At 48.7% G+C, this 17,364-nt stretch overlaps 4 protein-coding genes across 4 annotated transcripts; 3 read left to right on the top strand and 1 right to left on the bottom strand.

Annotated features, from left to right (window-relative positions):
* Positions 1-686: 686 nt before the first annotated feature.
* CI109_100152 (uncharacterized protein) lies at positions 687-2,346 on the top strand (the record flags this gene model as incomplete). The annotated part of the gene is made up of 3 exons (XM_032006878.1): positions 687-1,229; positions 1,283-1,545; positions 1,596-2,346. The coding sequence occupies 3 exons, from the start codon at positions 687-689 to the stop codon at positions 2,344-2,346; spliced, it is 1,557 nt and encodes a 518-aa protein (XP_031858797.1).
* A 619-nt stretch (positions 2,347-2,965) lies between these two features.
* CI109_100151 (uncharacterized protein) lies at positions 2,966-4,635 on the top strand (the record flags this gene model as incomplete). Its single annotated transcript, XM_032006877.1, has 7 exons — positions 2,966-3,010; positions 3,169-3,263; positions 3,332-3,354; positions 3,499-3,827; positions 3,923-4,174; positions 4,278-4,427; positions 4,525-4,635. 7 exons carry the CDS (start codon positions 2,966-2,968, stop codon positions 4,633-4,635), a joined length of 1,005 nt encoding a protein of 334 aa, XP_031858796.1.
* A 158-nt stretch (positions 4,636-4,793) lies between these two features.
* CI109_100150 (uncharacterized protein) lies at positions 4,794-6,715 on the bottom strand (the record flags this gene model as incomplete). Its single annotated transcript, XM_032006876.1, has 6 exons — positions 4,794-4,968; positions 5,086-5,299; positions 5,431-5,536; positions 5,611-6,207; positions 6,269-6,411; positions 6,511-6,715. The coding sequence occupies 6 exons, from the start codon at positions 6,713-6,715 to the stop codon at positions 4,794-4,796; spliced, it is 1,440 nt and encodes a 479-aa protein (XP_031858795.1).
* A 344-nt stretch (positions 6,716-7,059) lies between these two features.
* On the top strand, positions 7,060-11,584 carry CI109_100149 (uncharacterized protein; the record flags this gene model as incomplete). The annotated part of the gene is made up of 11 exons (XM_032006875.1): positions 7,060-7,322; positions 7,401-7,663; positions 7,723-8,533; positions 8,592-8,958; positions 9,012-9,417; positions 9,480-9,706; positions 9,772-10,102; positions 10,159-10,336; positions 10,391-10,448; positions 10,503-10,692; positions 10,758-11,584. The coding sequence occupies 11 exons, from the start codon at positions 7,060-7,062 to the stop codon at positions 11,582-11,584; spliced, it is 3,921 nt and encodes a 1,306-aa protein (XP_031858794.1).
* Between the last annotated feature and the right edge of the window lie 5,780 nt (positions 11,585-17,364).

The raw sequence follows: 17,364 nt of genomic DNA, 5'->3' as shown, positions 1-17,364 counted from the left end.
AGACGGCATGCTTGATAATTCCGCTTTGTCCTCAATCGGCTCAAGCACCACTTCACTAAGCAATCCGAAACGATCCAAGCGACCATCCTCAAACAAACATGAAACGTCAACGTGTAATGACCCGTATAAGCTCATAAGCATGCACACTTTCCCAATCAAGTGAAGAAAAGCTCCGAGGTATCTGTGCTCGGACCTTGTTTGTGTGTGTTTGAATACACATTTGCGGGATATTTCACTCGCTCGTCAAGTCGATGTTTACGCTTTGGGCGATGTTGATGTGGCTACCTTTAGAAAAGGTACTTGATGCGATTGGGAGGTGATGTGTTTTGGTATGGTATATAGAGGTGGGACAGGCAGCGAGGTGGATGGTCAATTTTCAATTCACGACTTTCAGCAAGCATTCAAGATCGAAGAAAAAGACCGCTGCCCTCGACAGCGAATAGCGAATAGCAGACACACCAAGACCCACAACATAGTAGAAGTTGAATCAGCATTCAGGTGAGTGATATCCGTGTTTGATTCTCCGCCTCACATCAGCATCTCGTCTTTCCATTTCACTCCTCACTGCTTCGATGATGCATTGTCAGGATGGTGACTAATACCTCGTTTCCTCTTCATAGCAATCAATACTGCATAGTAGTCTAAGATCGAGCAACTGGACTGTCAACTACATGCAAAGCGCCACAATGACAACTCACTACCGTTCCCGACCGTTCCTCTTCTCCATTGACAAGGAAAACACCCCCTCGCTCTCTCTCCCTTCTCGAGAGCTCCCCAACGTGGCATCTTCACTTTCCGGCGCTGTCCCCTCTTCTTCTTCTTCCCGTTCCAAGAAATCCACCACAGTCGGCGGACTAGGTATTGGTCGAGCTCCCAAATACACCACCGCCGGACGAAGAGGATCGAATAAACCTTATAGTCGAATTTCTTCGGTCCAACGTGCGAAGAAAGCCGCCAACAAAGCCTACATGGCCAAATCGATCAGGAAGGGAGATGAGAAGAGAAAGGTCCGAAGAGCTGAATCGGAGTTGAACGATGTCGAGAGAGCTAAAGCTCTTAGAGCCGAGCAGGAGAGGACGATGTTGAGAGAACGGACGGAAAGATGGAGAAATAGTGTTTGGAGATCTGGGAAAGCTATTCCAGGGAATCAAGTTAGGATTCCATTACAATTACCTTGTCCGATACTCCCTCCTGTGCCATCTATCTCCACCAAAGAGTTGAACGATGTTGTAAGTCAACCACTTGGTCAAAGTCTTTTATCCCTGCTGACATTGTGGTTTAGCCCCCCGCATATATCCTTCACCAACTTCGACCATTGTTGTCAACTATCGCCCGTACAGCGTTTTCATACAAGCAACATGCCGAAGTCGCCCATCCTGACCCATCCATAGACCCACGCACAACAATCGCCTTCCGTCTGCCTGAGTTGCTTGAGAAACAACTTGACGCAGACCCGGCGAGGAGGTTCTTGGAGGCTGATATGGCATTGTGTGTTTTGAAGAAAGGTCGAGAGGAAGAGGGTGTCAAGTTCATGATTCCTGTCTCGTAAGTCGCTCGAGTAGATCTTCGACGTATCAGTACTAATGTCAGTGTAGATCTTTGGTCTGGGCCAGTCAGTGTTGTTTCTGGCAGGATCTCGTCGTTCCTCATTTTCGACCAGTCGCCGCGAGCTCGCAACTCGCTACTCAAACATCCACCCAGAACGAAAAGAGCCAAGTCGGCACTACTCCTCTCGCTCCCATCAACGAAGCCGACGAGGATGTCGACACAGACGCCGATTCTGATACTGAAGTAGACGATTCGTCGATCTACTCCTCCGCGTCCGAATCATCCTCATGGTCTTCCACAACCTCCACCACCAACACCGAGTCGACACTCTATCCCGACCAGTTCCCCGCCCCTCTCCGAGACGGATCGTATCTCCATCTCCCGCTCGCTCAGATATCCCTCCCATCCCCTGAGACGTTCCTCCTTCTACTCCATCATCTCCATCACCCCTCTCGACCAATCATCCTCGACTTACTCGGAAACGCACTTCCCGAAACGACCAAATCCCGATCCGATGTCCTTGATGTCATTTGCAATTGGTCAGTCCAACATCTTATGGATAAATTGGAAGTAGTTCAAGGGTTTTGGCAAAACCTCGTTTGTCTCGGAATAGGGAATAAGTCGACTTGGAGACAGATGGGAGAAGTTTGGGCTTGTCTCGTTGGGACGATTGCGGGGAAAGGAATGATGTTGAATGATGATAAGGACAAAATCGGAGAGAGACCGCAAGGTGAGAGGTTGAGAAGTGCAGCAGAGGAAGTGGCTTGGGAGCTTGTTAGGAGGGAGAGGGAGAAATAGAAATCCATTTGAGTGCGGATCAGACAAACAAGCAAGGGTTGTTGGATATAATGGTGGTCTTGTGACTTTACAAGGTGATTTAGAGTGAGCTTCGACGTAATGCGGTAGCGATCAGTTGTATATAGTAAGGATATGTATATAGTCAGTGTGAGTATCGAGTCATGAGAGTTACCTATAATGCGAAGGAAGACGCGTCGGTCCGTTGCGAATCAGCTCGCTGCAGTCGTCTCCGCTCTCTACAAGATAAGCAATCACCCCCGCCATGGTGAGTTAGCACATAGGAGAACTTACGTTGTCAATCCACTACAACATTCCAGACAGACATCATCCAACATACTCGAGTATGCGTTCCGTTGGTTGAGGAGACAGCTACGAATACTCGGTGAATTCGGTGACCGATAGCTGTCATCGGTCGAATGCGAGTGCGTGAAGTGGGAAGTGGAGGTCGTCCCAGCTTAGCTAATGTGATGGCTAAGCACACCATTCATCGCACACCTACATAACTCAACAACTCCCCTCATCCTTCCGCTCTCTTCTTCTCAACTCAACAACTTACATGTCCCTTTTAACTGGTATCACTAGATCTATCAACTATTCGTCAACAAGATTGAGCCGTGCAATGTCATCCCAAATTCAAGTTCCGAAGACTATGAAAGCCATCCAGGTGAGTGTCGTCCGTCCGTCCGTCCGTACTTTTCGGATAAAGTGAGGGCCATTTCATGTACTATGCGTGATGGTCCCATAGCATATGTCGTGTAGTGTCTGTATCCTCTCATCCATGTCAGAACGCTGATCCGCTGCTGTCCCGTGTCCTGTGGATAGGTCGACAAACCCGGTGGTCCAGAGGTCAACGTCCTTCGAGAGATCCCAGTCCCTACACCCAAAGAGGACGAGGTGTTGGTCAAGGTCCAGTGGACGTGAGTGACTGTCTGCATCTGTCATGGTGGGAGAGTCAAGTGCTAATGTGGTGTCTCTACTGACCTAGCGGTGTCAACTACATTGACAATTGTGAGCTTGTCTTTCTATACTTCTAATAGGCTCTCCCCATACCGCATATCGCGGTTCGTCCCCAAGTCAGCATTTGACTTGACGTCTCTACCAACACGTGCCATGACTGGCAATCACCTAATGCTAATCGCGCACACCTCTTAGACTTCCGACAGGGTCTCTACCCCAAAGAATTCCCTTACACAGTCGGCGGTGATGCAGTCGGTACACTCGTCTCCACTCCTTCCAACTCCAAATACAAAGCTGGCCAACGCATCTTCACAACTGCCGGTTCCTCCTTCGCCGAATATCTCGTCGCGCCCACTAGTCGGATTGCGGTCTTGCCAGATGACATCGATGCGAGAGATGGGGTGTCGATGGGCACACAAGCTTTGACAGCTTTGTATTTGTTGAAGGAGAGTTACGAGGTGAAAAAGGGTGATTGGATCTTGGTCAGAGCTGCTGCTGGCGGAGTTGGATTGATTTTGATCCAAGTGAGTTTTTCCATCACCTTGGCTCTACGTGTCTCTAGTCGTGCGATCAATTCGTAGTCTGGCTACTAACCAACGCGTTTATCACTCGGTCTTAGATTGCCAAATATCTCGGCGTAAACGTCATCGGTACCGTCTCCACACCGGACAAGGCCGAACTCGCCAAACAATACGGCGCAGACCACGTCGTCCTCACGACCACCCCTTCAGCCGACAACGTTGCTGAGATCAACAAGTTATCCGGAGGTGGTGTCCATGCCGTTTATGATGGTGTCGGAAAGGATACGTGGGAAGAGAACTTTGAGCTTATCAGGAGAAAGGGGACGATCGTGACTTATGGTAATGCCTCTGTGAGTCTTGCTTCGACCGTACTCTTAATGGTGTGGAGGGATGTGGATATAGTCCTGCAATAGGTCAACATTTGTTGATGGGTGTTTTTATTTACTTTCTCAGGGCCCCGTTCCATCATTCGCTCCTCTCAAACTCAGTCCCAAGTCGCTCAAAGTCACCAGACCTTCCCTCTTCTCGGTCATAAGTACCGCTGAAGAGTATGAATGGTACACCACTGAGTTGGTCAAGATCGTCCGAGACGGCAAGATCAAGGTGAGTCAAGTCGTTATCCTAACTATTTGGGGGGAAAGCTTTGAGTGTTTGATGGGAAGTGTCGCAAGGTCAAGTGCTAACGGTGATTGGTAACTAGTTCGCCGTTCACAAGGAGTACGAGCTCACTGCAGAGGACGTCGCTCAAGCTCAAAAGGACATTGCTTCGCGAGGTACTACCGGAAAGTTATTGGTTCACGTTTCGGACTAGATGACGAGGCGGAGCTGAGCTCGGATGATCAAATAGTCGAGCGAGAAGGCAGTAGCAAGTAGAACGATCGGTGGAAAGTTGAGAAGAAGATAGGAAATAATGCATACAATGTGAATCAAGATAATGATTTGATCTAAACAAACTCTATGTGATGAAGGTTACAGATGATTGTTTACGGCCCAAGTGACAGCGAAACTTGACAGACTACCACCTGCCAAACCAGCTACGAGACAAAAGGAAGCGAGTGTTCCCGCGACGTCTTTTTCGTCTTCTTCTAGCTTTGGATTGAGAGCAGGGGAAGAGGCGACTATCATACACAGTGATCCGATATACCTGCGAACTGTCGTCAGCTTTCCGCTGTGCTGTACCACATTTATCTCCTTGGACAGGCTAGGTGAAAGAAGAGGATGGGGATAGGGCAGAACAAAGAGTTATGAGGTGGACACTTACCCGTTCGTGATACCGAAGAACAAGATGATCCCAAAATATGCCAAATCTGAATTGATCACCGGTACCGAATCGATCGACCTCGGCGTTACGTTACATGCGAATAGGAGGGGTACGAACAACGTTCGTGCGAACGAGGCGAGGAGGATGTGGCTGTGAGAAGTGAGGAGGAGGAACGAGATGGAGGGGAGGTATGTTCGACCCAGGTAGTCGCCGACTGTAAGGGAGCGCGTAATGGTCAGCTTTGATCGTCATTGAGAGCGAGAAGTGAAGAAGCAGACACGATGGTGCAGAACGGGAGACAAGACATGGTCTTGGGAGCTGAAGATAGGCTACTACTATACTCACTGTTGAAGATGAGAAAGTGAAGGGGGATGAAAACGTCTGGTTGGAGTAGTCGCGGTACAGGATGATGCGTCGACAGGATCTTGGTGGTCACAGGCGGGAAGACAGACTAGCAACGTGACACGACATAGCATCAGCACCGGTTCATCCAGCTCGTCAAGCCGATTAGTCCACTCCACTCACAAGGGTTACCACGAATACCCAAGCCACGGCAGTTTCCAACAACGCATTCTTCCTAAACACCTTTCTCGTCTTACTCTCCTCCTTCCCTACGACAGCACCGACGCCCAGAGTCAAGTCCTCGTCTTGCGGACTCGCGATAGCGGGATTGAGAACCGCTTCGTATTCCGGATGTTTGACAAGATAGTTATGAGCAAAGAGACATCCGACAATCCCTATTGATCCCAAAGCCCATAATCCAACTCCGGCAAGTTTACTAACTTGCTCCTCTTCATTCCCTCCTCGAGGAGGGGAAGAAGATGATGTAGCGGAAAGAATGGCGAGGAATGATTGTACCCCGGAGACGAGGACGGCTATTCCACCTTGCCCCGACATGACGGCGATAACTTGGTTCGAACCCCATAGTGATGATAAGGCGAATACGGACGATTGGAGATATGCTGTTGACAATGAGAGGATGATGGTAGTGGCGATCAACGCAGGGAAGAGGATGGAAGGTGGAAGAGTGGGGAAGATCAAAGGGAGTAGAGGGAATGTGAGGACGAGTGAGGTAATGAGGATGAGGAGGAGTGACCAGCGGAGTCGAGCTGAAGGTGGAGTCTATGACAGGTACACTTGTTAGCTTGACTGTGACGACGCAAGGCAGTGAATCGGTACGCACCTGTCCAACCTGGCGTTGTGCCAATCCTAGGAAGAATAGGTTCCCGAAACAGTATGACGTGGCTAGCACACTTGCCAAGCTCGATCGAGCGCTTGATTCGGGTGGGAAGAAGGATATCAATAGCGGGAAAGTACAGATAAGAGCTGAAACGGGGTGTATAATTGTGGTCAGCATTGATCGCCCGTCATATTCCGGTAGGTAGCAACTACTCCTCTGAGCGACGTCAATCAGTGGACACTCACCATTCCAGCTCATCAAGACTCCTGCTCCCAAAGCCCAAAAGCAGAGATAAACCCTCCAGTCATTCCGTCTTTCCTTCAACGCGAATTCCTGTTCTGGAGACGTCGCTTCGTCTCCTACGCTGACGGCGAGAGCTTGATATTCCCCTGGACTGGGTCGAGAAGTGGTGTCGGTGCTTGCGAGCTTTGCTCGGATTGATCTGAGCATGTTGCTGCTCAGGAGTGTACAGCAGATGACAACTCGATACAACTATAAAGGTTGAGAGAAGAAGTCAGGTCCAGATCGCTTATTTATCGGTCTCGCCGCCGCGCAGATTGGTATTCGCGAGTGCGAGTGGAAGGATGCGAGTGATTCACCCCGGCGAATTAACGTCCACCAATTCACAACTCCCCAACTTCCGCTTAACAAGTCACAACATTTCCTTTCTCACTTGTCCTTCTCACAGACTCTCACATCTCATCTTGTTAACATACACACAAAGGCAATTGGACTAGTCCTGCTGAGCGCCGGTAGAAGGATCCTGCAGGTTATCAGTGCTCTTGTCGCAGACAATGCTCAACGACCCACCTTCGGCATTTGCCGCGGTGACACCTCCCAACATACCCGTACCAACTCTTCAGGCGGCTCTCACTTCCCCTGCTGCTGCGGCTACCACCTCGAATACTGCAACACACGTATCCGGGCCAAGACCGATACAACCTGCTCCTCCCAACGCACCTGGACGCTCTCAGTCATGTTCCTCTTCGACCGCCGCGGCTACCAAGCCTGCTGGTGGACCGTCGAACCCAAGCTCTGTTATACATCGCTCGGTTGGGTGAGTTAGCTTCCTTCCTCGCCTTCAATAATCACTATCCATGTTATATGACCACGTTGAGCTGATTCAGAGCCGCAGACCCGAGCTATATACACCTAACAAACTTGCCGAAGTTTCAAATGGTCGCTTTGCACCGAATGGTCAACCACCCTACACCGCTCCTCCAGATGTCATTTACCCGCCTGATCGGATAGACAATCCTCATGTGGACAGCATGGCCCCTCAACCTATCCTCGATAACATGCCGCCAAATTCGTTGTTCAGACCGAAGTACTTGCCGGTAGATATCGACGATAGATTGGACAAGACAAGCGTATGGATGGGTGTCGAGAATCATTCCCGTAAGTAGTACGAGCTAATCACACCTACCCCATGGTCTTCGCTGATCCATCATACGTAGTACGTGCCGTCTACTTCCTCCCGCCGACATGTTTGTGCTGCAAACATCCCGCTGTTGCTCAACACTGCGATAGAGGATGGCCCAACTGCGCACGATGTATCTCCAGAGGCGTCAGATGCGAACCTGGGAAAGGGTGGGGGATGATGAGACCGAAAGGCAAGAGACGGAACTTGAAGGCAGAGGCGGCAAAGAATAAGGCGGCGGCGGCGGAACATGCTAGATTGGCTCTGATCGACGGCGAGAATGCGGGAGTAGTGCCGTCCACACCGGAGATGCCTACCGCTTCGAACGGGATACGATACACTTCAGCAGAGAAGGGAAAGAATAGAGCGGATCAACAACAAGCTGCTCAACCAATTCACAACACACAAGACATCGAGATGGCAGTCGACGAAGCTGGAAGTCTGACAAAGAAACGACGGATTTCCATCGAGGACGCAGCTCATCTCTCTCACAACGATACGACAGTCCTCAAAAAGCCTCGTCGGAAAAGTACCCGCGACTCGATTGGTCCTATCAATATGAATGTGCCCCTCTCGCCCGCAGACCAACACTACTTCGCACGGCTCGAAGAGAATACTAGAAGACCGCCATTGTTCGATATGAACGGTCCTTGTCCGGTTTGGGCGAAGACAAAAAGAGCGCTCCAAGCTGCCGCAGAGTATCTTCGGGATCCGAGGAAGACTGCAGGCGGAAGTGTGGAAATCGGCGTAGGTGGTGTGGCGAGAGGTGTCATCCTCGAAGGGGTTGCAGAAGCTCAGGGAATCTTTTGGGGAACACAAGCGGATGCAGGGACCATCATTACTTCTCTGTGAGTGGATTCTTTCAGTAGGGTATGACGACTACAAATTCGCTTACGCGTTGCACAGTGGCCACCCTCGACGTCAACGACGAGGTTATCTCGTCCCTGTACCTGGCTCGCCTCCTGTGGCCGGTACGCCCTCCGACCCTTTCCCGAGACCTGCTTCACCACCATTCAATGTCCTTCCCACGGTTGTACACGTCGATTCTCAACCGTCTCAAGCTGCTAATCCAGCAGAGCGCTTCTGGTCCGAAGCGAACAACGATGGTGCTCGAGTTGATGTCGACGAGGCTCCAGAGATCGCTGCTCTCCTCATGGCGCAACGAGCCAGGACACCTATTGCTATTGCTGTCGCACAGGACTACACCGCCGTGCCTTTCAGAGTGCCAAGACCTTTTATCGTCCTCGGGTGGTTCTGGGTCACAGATGCATGGGTGAGTCGAACGTAGGTTGGCATACTCGGTTGTTGACCCAAAAATAACCACAGCTTGAGCCCGTCATGCCGGATCTTCAGCTGTTTGGTGCCAGCAAGCAAACACCGCGGGGACCTCCAGATAAGGTCACTTGGAAATTCCGCTTCGAATGGTGCTCGGGCGACCAAGAGACGCCGTGGTGGACGTCGAGTTCCGAACCCCTTCGATCTGTCGACCCTCCCATAGTAGTCGACCGAGAACCGGCATGGAAATTCAATGGACCAGGCGTATCTGGTGCGACAACAGTTCAGCTACCTGATAAACCGACAGACGGATCGTCCCCACTGACACCCATCGATCTGCGGTATTCTCATGTTTGCGAAAACTGCAAATTTGTTTCAGAACGGGTGTATGACAGTGGAGATATATGTCTGAATGAGAACTGCTCGTGGTTCTTTGGCGACGCGTCCAGTACTCAAAGTGAGCCAATCTTCTCTCTCGTCACTCTTTGAAAGTAGCTCACAGTTGTTTTCCGAGTGTAGACCACATAGGTCCTATCAGCAATGAACCGGGACCCCTTCGACCTAAAAAGCGAGTGCTTCCGGAGACTCTTGGACTCGAGTTGCGATCGCCAGAGCCGACCGGTGAAGGTCTGGAACTCAGTCAAGGTCATATAGGTCGGGATTTCTGGCGAGGATGGGTGTGTCACAAGTGCGGTCTCGCTCAGGAGAGGAACAAGTGGAATGGGTGGAACTGTGAAGCTTGCCTGGTATGTCTGCGAATCTCAAGCTCCCGTGGATTCAATATCTTAGCTGATAAAACGTCCATCCGCAGCACTCTGTGTGTCCTAAACGTCGCATATATTCCGATGACGAGTTACGCTCTCCATCTCGACCGGTATGTACTGGTCCTCGCCAGGAAGACGGCTACGCCTCTTGGCCTTTCACCGTCACACGCTCATGGTCCTTGTTTGCGGATGATATAAAGGTCGTAAAACATGGCGTCTCGATTGGTCTAGGTGAAGGGGCAGAGCTTCATCATGCTTTGCATCACGAGGGACAAGGGACGCACGAGTTGGCGAGGAAAGCATTCATGGGTCTTCAAGTGCAGGGTGCAAACGAAGTGCCGTTGAAGCGGTATCCATTGGTGAACAACATTCGAAGACGTGAGTATCCGCCTTACGAATCAGAGTCAAGCAGCTGACGGGAGATGCTATCTTAGCCGCCGATATTGCCCTGGCACCGTTTTACACCTATTTGGCTGGACCAGACCCTGCTCCGCTGGTCCCGGCCTTCCCAACGGGCCATTCTATCCCGTGGCACACCGCTTCCGCTGTCTGTCTCGACACGATCGATCTTATCAACGAGCGAGCAGGCAGAATGTTTTCTGGTCAACCAGAGTATGTTTTTTTCAGCGTCTCATCGCAAAAACTATCGACTGATGATCTGCACAGGTTCAACAGCTTGTTGCTTGCGGCTAATCCTCCAAATCTTCCGACGAGCCTACAACCTGTAAGTATGACGGATGTACAATCAAACATGAATACTGATCAGCAACGATAACAGAGATTGGTGGTGGAACCTCGATCATACATTGCTTTCTTGTGCCTTGGCTCAGACGGTTCGATGCGGTTCCGCTCGGCCGAAACTAGGGTCAAGCAAGGAGAACTTACTGTGCAACATGGTGATGTCGTAGGTTTGAAGACCGGCGAGGAAGCGGTGGAGGTCTTGCCCAAACTAGATGGCTTTGGGTTCTGTAAGCTATTTTTACAGCACTCAGACACCTATCGCGAGAGAAGCTGATTCATATTCTGCACATAGTCTGCATCGCTCGACAAATCCGTCCCAACACCGACATACTCTCTAGTTCTCGATCGAGGGATAAGCAATCTTACGAAGTTTCATCGAGCATTCCACCAGAAGGCACGGCGACTCCTCTTGGATTCACCGCCAACGCGCGTAACGGATCTTCAGGAGACGGACACCTCTCTTCATTAGGTCAGAACTTTGGTGCGGAAGAAGGTGCTCAGATCGAACTCAATGGACAATCCTTCTTCGATGAGCTTGTGCCCCTGTTCAAACCGACCGGATCAACTCGCAAGTCGACACTACTGCCGCCACCCAAACCAACTAAACCCGCGGAGCCCGATATCAAAGCGTGGTATATCGGTTCGTTCCCCGTTGATAAGGAGAACCAGCCGCTTCGAGTCTTGCCACCATTCAGAGAACGACCTTCCAATCAAGAAGGTGAAGAGAAAGAGAAGATGGAAGTCGATGAAGGAGAAGATAAGAAAGACTTCCCTCTTATCTTCCTTACGGAGATCCCGTCTTCGCCAAAGCTTTTGATGCCGAGACCACTCTCACCTCTACCGGGCTACGACGAGGAACAACAAGAGGTAGAAGAACCGATCGTAGAGAAGACGACGACGAAGAAATCCAAAATCGTCAAGACACCCGTGAGCGCTGCGAAGGCGAAGGGGAAGGGAGGTAGGAAATCCAGAGGAAGTGTGGTCAGCGCCGCTACGCCAGCTAGTACGGTTGAAGTGGAGCTGGAGTCGATGGATGGGGAGGGGACGCCTTCCAGTAGAGGGAAAGGGAGAGGGAGACCGAGGGGAAGAGGGAGGAAGAGTTTAGCAAGTGAAGCGTAGATTGCGATAAGGCAAAAATGCAAAACGAGGCAATGATGACGAACCTAAGAAGCATGTATCTTGTTGTTGCATGCCAACGTGAAAGATGTATACTCTACGCTGACCGAGTGGCAATTTTGTCTTGGCCGACTACTGGGATACACGAAAACTGGGTGCTGAAACACTGCGACGAATTGGGTGGACCCCCTCTTGTCAGTGCGTACAGACTTCGTGTGACGAGAAGCAAAGTCTGAAACGAACTTTCCTTCTGACTCGCGCCCCACTCACGAGGGCAAGGATGAAACAAGATGTCATTGTGCGATCCTACTCGCTTGGCTTGGAGCAACAGGGGTCGAGTATGGAGACATACAACAATGGTGGTTCTGGTTATTGACGTTTACAATTGTACGAACCTTTTTCTTACAGAGGTCATGATTATGATTGGATTACCCCAATATATCGTACTATTTTAGGATTCTATGGTATAAAGACCACAAGATTTGAGACTCTATGGAGTATATGGCTCTTTCTTCCTTTCTCTTCTCATCCAAAGCTGATTTTCCCCACCAAAGGACTTACCTTCCCATCCTTACACTCACACATTCACAAACTCACACAATCACACTCTCTCACACACTCACAATGGATGACAGGTCTCACAACACCAATACTGAGCAGAACAGAAATGCTCATCGGAAGAGGACATTTTCGTCTTTGTTGAGCGCACTGTGCCCACAGCGCCTGTCATCACACACAGAAGCAACACCAAGTGTCACTTTTGACAAGTTTGTGAACTTCAACAATCTCACAGCTGTAACATACACATCCTGTTCCGATGCAAGGACAAAAGAATATACTGTTGTGGCACTGGGCCTGGAATAGGCAAATGAGAACTTTGCAAGGTAAGTGGGTAGTCTTTTCACAGCTGTCCCTATGCAGAATTTGCGTGATCTTAGTTTCAATACCTCAAAATCAGGGGAGATGCTGATTGTTACTCTTACAAGAAAATGGCGTTGCCCCATAGAGGAGGTCCCTAAATAGGAGCGCGTTTGTGAGACCAGGTGGAACAATGGTGATTGGGAATACCGGCAATTCAGCAATTGTCCTTGAAAGTAGGCCTATCCTCGTACCTGGACACCAACGATCGGAGGTGTAAGTCTTTGCACACAAACAAGGCATGATGGGTGCCCATTTAGAAACATCCCAAACACGCAGTAAGTCCAATCCCACCCAGAATATTAGCTAGATGATAGCTCAATTCTAACTGTACTCTCACCTGATTATCAGCTTGAAAGCATGGAAAATGGAATTGGCTAGTCAGGTGGAAAAGGGCAGTACTTTGCCATCGTGTGCTCAAAGTGCACTCCTTCGCCAATGACCTCAACTGGTTCTGAGGAGACTGGCAGTCTGCTGCAGGTTACCAACATCTTGTGCTCCCGTTCCTCTTCCTTGTTTCCTTTTTCTTTGAGGCTGGGTAGTTATAGGATTGGTGTTTGACGTGATATGGCCTGGATCTTTTAATGTATCTTTCATGCCCCCACTTTGTCTATTTTCCACTTCTTTACATATCATACTTCATTTTTCAAACTACAGTTGTACTTTTGTCAATGTGTATCCTGTCAAGGTTGAGAAGGGTGTTGATCCCACCTGTGGTTTCTGTTGGATGTCAAATTGTTTATAGGTCTCATGTCTTTCATCACCGTCATGTCAAAACAAGGCAGGGCGGTTGTGCATGTACGATCCTACTTGTCCATCTTGTTGACCTCCTTCGCTTGAGGGAAGCCATTTACCCACACCTATGTGGACACATTTGGTTATATTATTGCATGACAAAGGGTTCTCCTGCACCTGGATGTAGGATCACATACCATAACCTCCTCAAGCGACATTTAGACCGTTGGAGACACTACAGTCCACTGTCTAGATTACGCTACAGTGATTGAGGGTGTGTTCTGTTCCACATGTAATTTGATTCACCGGTGGTTGGACATCTGTCAGAGTTCATTTCAGACATGAGGAGCTATGACACTGCATTACCTGACCAATGCCCGCCTGAGCACAGCATCCTACTGAAATGACAAAACCAGCGGAATTTTGCTAGTACTCTCACTTTTGATTGAATGTACACTCTGAAAATGATATGCATGCCAGTGGTGATACATGACACAGGCTTCTCTTACCTGGGGAGAAACGACTCTGCCACAGGCACTCATTCAACACAGGATTTAGTGGCAAGAGCACTCACACTACCAAACAGGATTGTGTAAGCTTATGTGCTCATTGAGAGTGTCACAGAGTACAGGGGCAATCAGGAGAAGGACTACAATGGGAGATGTGTTCACAAACATGTCAGAGATGTCAGAGCCTTTCATCCAGTCAATCCTGAGTGAGGTCATACTAGAAGCTGTGGCTATGCCAATATGACATACAGGATATAAATGCTAGATATGAGGTGGCAAAGAGATGAAGATGTTTCTCGATCTTTCTCTTCGCATCATCTGCTTTTTAACAAAGAATATCACTCTCACATTTTCATACTCATACACTTGCACACTCACATCACATCACATCACATCACATCACATCACATCACATCACATCACACCATATCATATCACATCATGGCATACCCCTCCAACACCACAGACGGCAACAGGGCTACAGATACTGCTTCAGAGTCAGATGGATTTGTTGTTATTGAACCCTCCAGCACCACAGACGGCAACAGGGCTACAGATACTGCTTCAGAGTCAGATGGATTTGTTGTTATTGAACCCTTGGAAAGCTCCTCATCGTTGCCATCCTCACACACACAGGGAACATTGGAAAATCCTAATGTCTCCCTTGTTAGTTTTGAAGGTCGAGTTTTTGCGACATACAAGGAAAATTGGGATGACCGTGATGATGACGAAACACGTGTTTATGAGTTTTCAAGCTTGGAAGATATCTACGAGACCTTTTACAAGTAAGTGAGACATTTACCATTGCCATTGTTGTGCCAGAAATCCATCCTTCTTGCCATAATGTCCTCATACTTTTCAGGACCTGTTAAATGACAAGTTCTCATAGAACGCACGAGTTTCTCACAGACAAGGATTCAAAGGTTACACGGACTTTTCAGTCCAGGTGGAATGATGGCACTTAGGAATACCGGCAAAACAGCAAGTATGAATGGGGTTGGTATCTCTGGAACAAGAAGTGGCAATCCTATTCCAGGTCCGGAAATCCTGGCCATGATTTGTGCATGAGCAATGAACATTATGAATGTCCGTTCCGGCACATCCCTGTCAAGCAGTAAGTCCATTTTTGCAAAGACTGTCAAGCAGGAGGTTGAGACTAAGCACCATTATATTGTCACATGGAAATCAGTTTCCGCAAAATTCTGGAGGAAACCATCACTCAGTTGAAGACTGGCCGGTCATTGCCTGTGTGTGCTCAGACTGCTGCCCTCACTGAATTGCATTCAATGCTGGTCAGCAAGGAGCAGCCCGTGTGGGTACCAAAGACAAATAATCTTGAAAATCTGGAGGAAACCATCACTCAATTGAAGAATGGCCAGTCATTGCCTGTGTGTGCTCAGACTGCTGCCCTCACTGAATTGCATTCAATGCTGGTCAGCAAGGAGCAGCCAGTGTGGGTACCAAAGACAATCAATCTTGTAAATTTTACCTGGTGTTGATATGTTTTTCACTACTTATCAGTTCTTCTCCTCCTTCTCTTCTTCTTCTTCTTCTTTCTCTTCTTCCTGTTCTTCCTCTTCTTCTTTTTCTTCTTATCATGAGTAGTAGGCAGATGATGTGTAATGCACACGATGATGTTACCACTTCTGTCTCCCCTGGTTGATATCAGGCTACAAGTCAATGAGAGAGCTACATCTAAAGACACACCAATTGTCACAGTGCCACAGGCGGGTGTCCAATGACAGCCTATACTGGGCAATACTTTCGCAGGTGCAGATTAACAGGTGTATGACTGCTCACGGTACAATATTGAATCTGCCAACGGAGGTTGAGCCTGTTTCCATGTGGGATAGGGATGGGCTACATAGGCATGCGCCTTTGGCTTGTAACAAAAGTGGTGGGACTTGTCATAACTGTCACTGTGCCATACAGCATGTGATCTGCCTGGGTTCAATGCTCTTGTTATTACTCTTGCTTCTCTCATCAAACCTGTTGTCACCGATGACAACTACCAAGACCAACATGCTCGAGTATATATAGCCAGAATTGGGAGGTTCAGCAGAATCCCAATTATCGTGACCTTTTATAGTGTGATGTGATGCTCGAATAGTGTGTTTGGCTACTGGCTAGGCAATGTGTTATTACACCTGTACAACATCATTCTACAAACCTCTCTCTTCCTTGGCCTAATTCAACAAAGTTGCTGAAGTAGTAGCATGCCACTCTATGTAGATGGACGAATGGAGATGGATGAGTACATAGGAGAGTGGCTAATCTCATCTTTGTACTTGTTTCATTAGTGAATTCCCAATTGACCTTCATGCCCATACCTTGGCTATCACTCTTGACAATATGACTTAACCTTCAGGCAGTCCAAGGCCACATCACTCACTCTGAGGTTGTCCTCTTCGGATTCCTGTCATGCTCATTATTCTTGCTGAGGGTCTTGTCTAGTCCATGCCTTTGGCACAGATGACTCAACTCCATTGCTGTGATGTGATGGGGCGTCTTGCAAAGCAGTGTTGGTCATTGTGCCACTTGGACTGCCTGAAGCCTCAGTGATCCTGACATGAGTGATAGCAAAGGTACAGGGTATGACTGTCATCAAAGACACCACATGAGACGTTACATGTAGTATACTGGTGCATAGCTGCAAGAATTTGACTGTAATAGTGCATTGCATAGCTAGTGACCCATTGCATGTATCAGCTTTGCATCACACTGTAAAAGGTCACAATGACCTGGATTCTACTGAGACTCCTGGTTCTGGCTATATATGCCCTAGGATATTGGTCTTGGTAGATATCATTCATGGTACTGATTTGATAGTATGTTAAAGGGGATAGGACTGATGAAATGGATCATGAAGTAGGGGAAAATTTGAAACTATCAATCACAGCTTTATGAACAGTCACATCCGCACTGTTTGTACATCAACACTCTATCTATTCAGTCCAAGATGGCTTGCTTCTCTCTGTCCTAAATAACTCCTTTGCCTTTTGCTGAAGGATGTAGAGCATTAGTATCGGTGCTCAGACGACTCTTTTGGGTCATCAGAGTCTGGCGGTATATATCTGAGTGAATTTTGAAGTCCAATTCAGTCTCTGCATTCACCCGGTATTGGGGGTGTTTTGGCCATATGGTAGGCTCACTCTCACCTGCCAACTCAAAGGGATATAATGGTGCTTCACGCCTTGGAGGACCGTACTTTGCTGGGATCACAGTCCTTCTTTGCATCAAGCTGAAGGATTTTGATGCCTCTTCCTGCCTGTCCTCAAACTCATACACAGAAAGGGAAGCTCTGTGACTCTCCAAGTACAAATCCTTTCATTTTACTTCCCATGCACGCCAATCTGCTGTGAACTGTCTTTCTCTCTCCTCGTCTGGTACCATAGGATAATGCTCAGAATCATTTACTGGCATGATGTGATTGTTGTTGTATGCTTTCTGTCGGCGGTCAGCCAGATCTTGACAGAGGTGTTGACGTTCTTTCCATGCTCTGTACCATGATTTCTTCTCCCAATCTCTGGGAATTGAGGAACTCGGACCTGTGCTTGTATCTTTGGCTTGTTTTACATCTGTAGAGCCTGAGCTCTGTCCCCTTCTTGCACTTGGCTCAGA

Source organism: Kwoniella shandongensis, chromosome 1 (genome assembly GCF_008629635.2).
Source record: "Kwoniella shandongensis chromosome 1, complete sequence".
In the NCBI taxonomy this organism is placed as follows: Eukaryota; Fungi; Basidiomycota; class Tremellomycetes; order Tremellales; family Cryptococcaceae; genus Kwoniella; species Kwoniella shandongensis.
The sequence above is the reverse complement of the archived record's forward strand: the minus strand, read 5'-3'. Positions and strand labels throughout refer to the sequence as shown.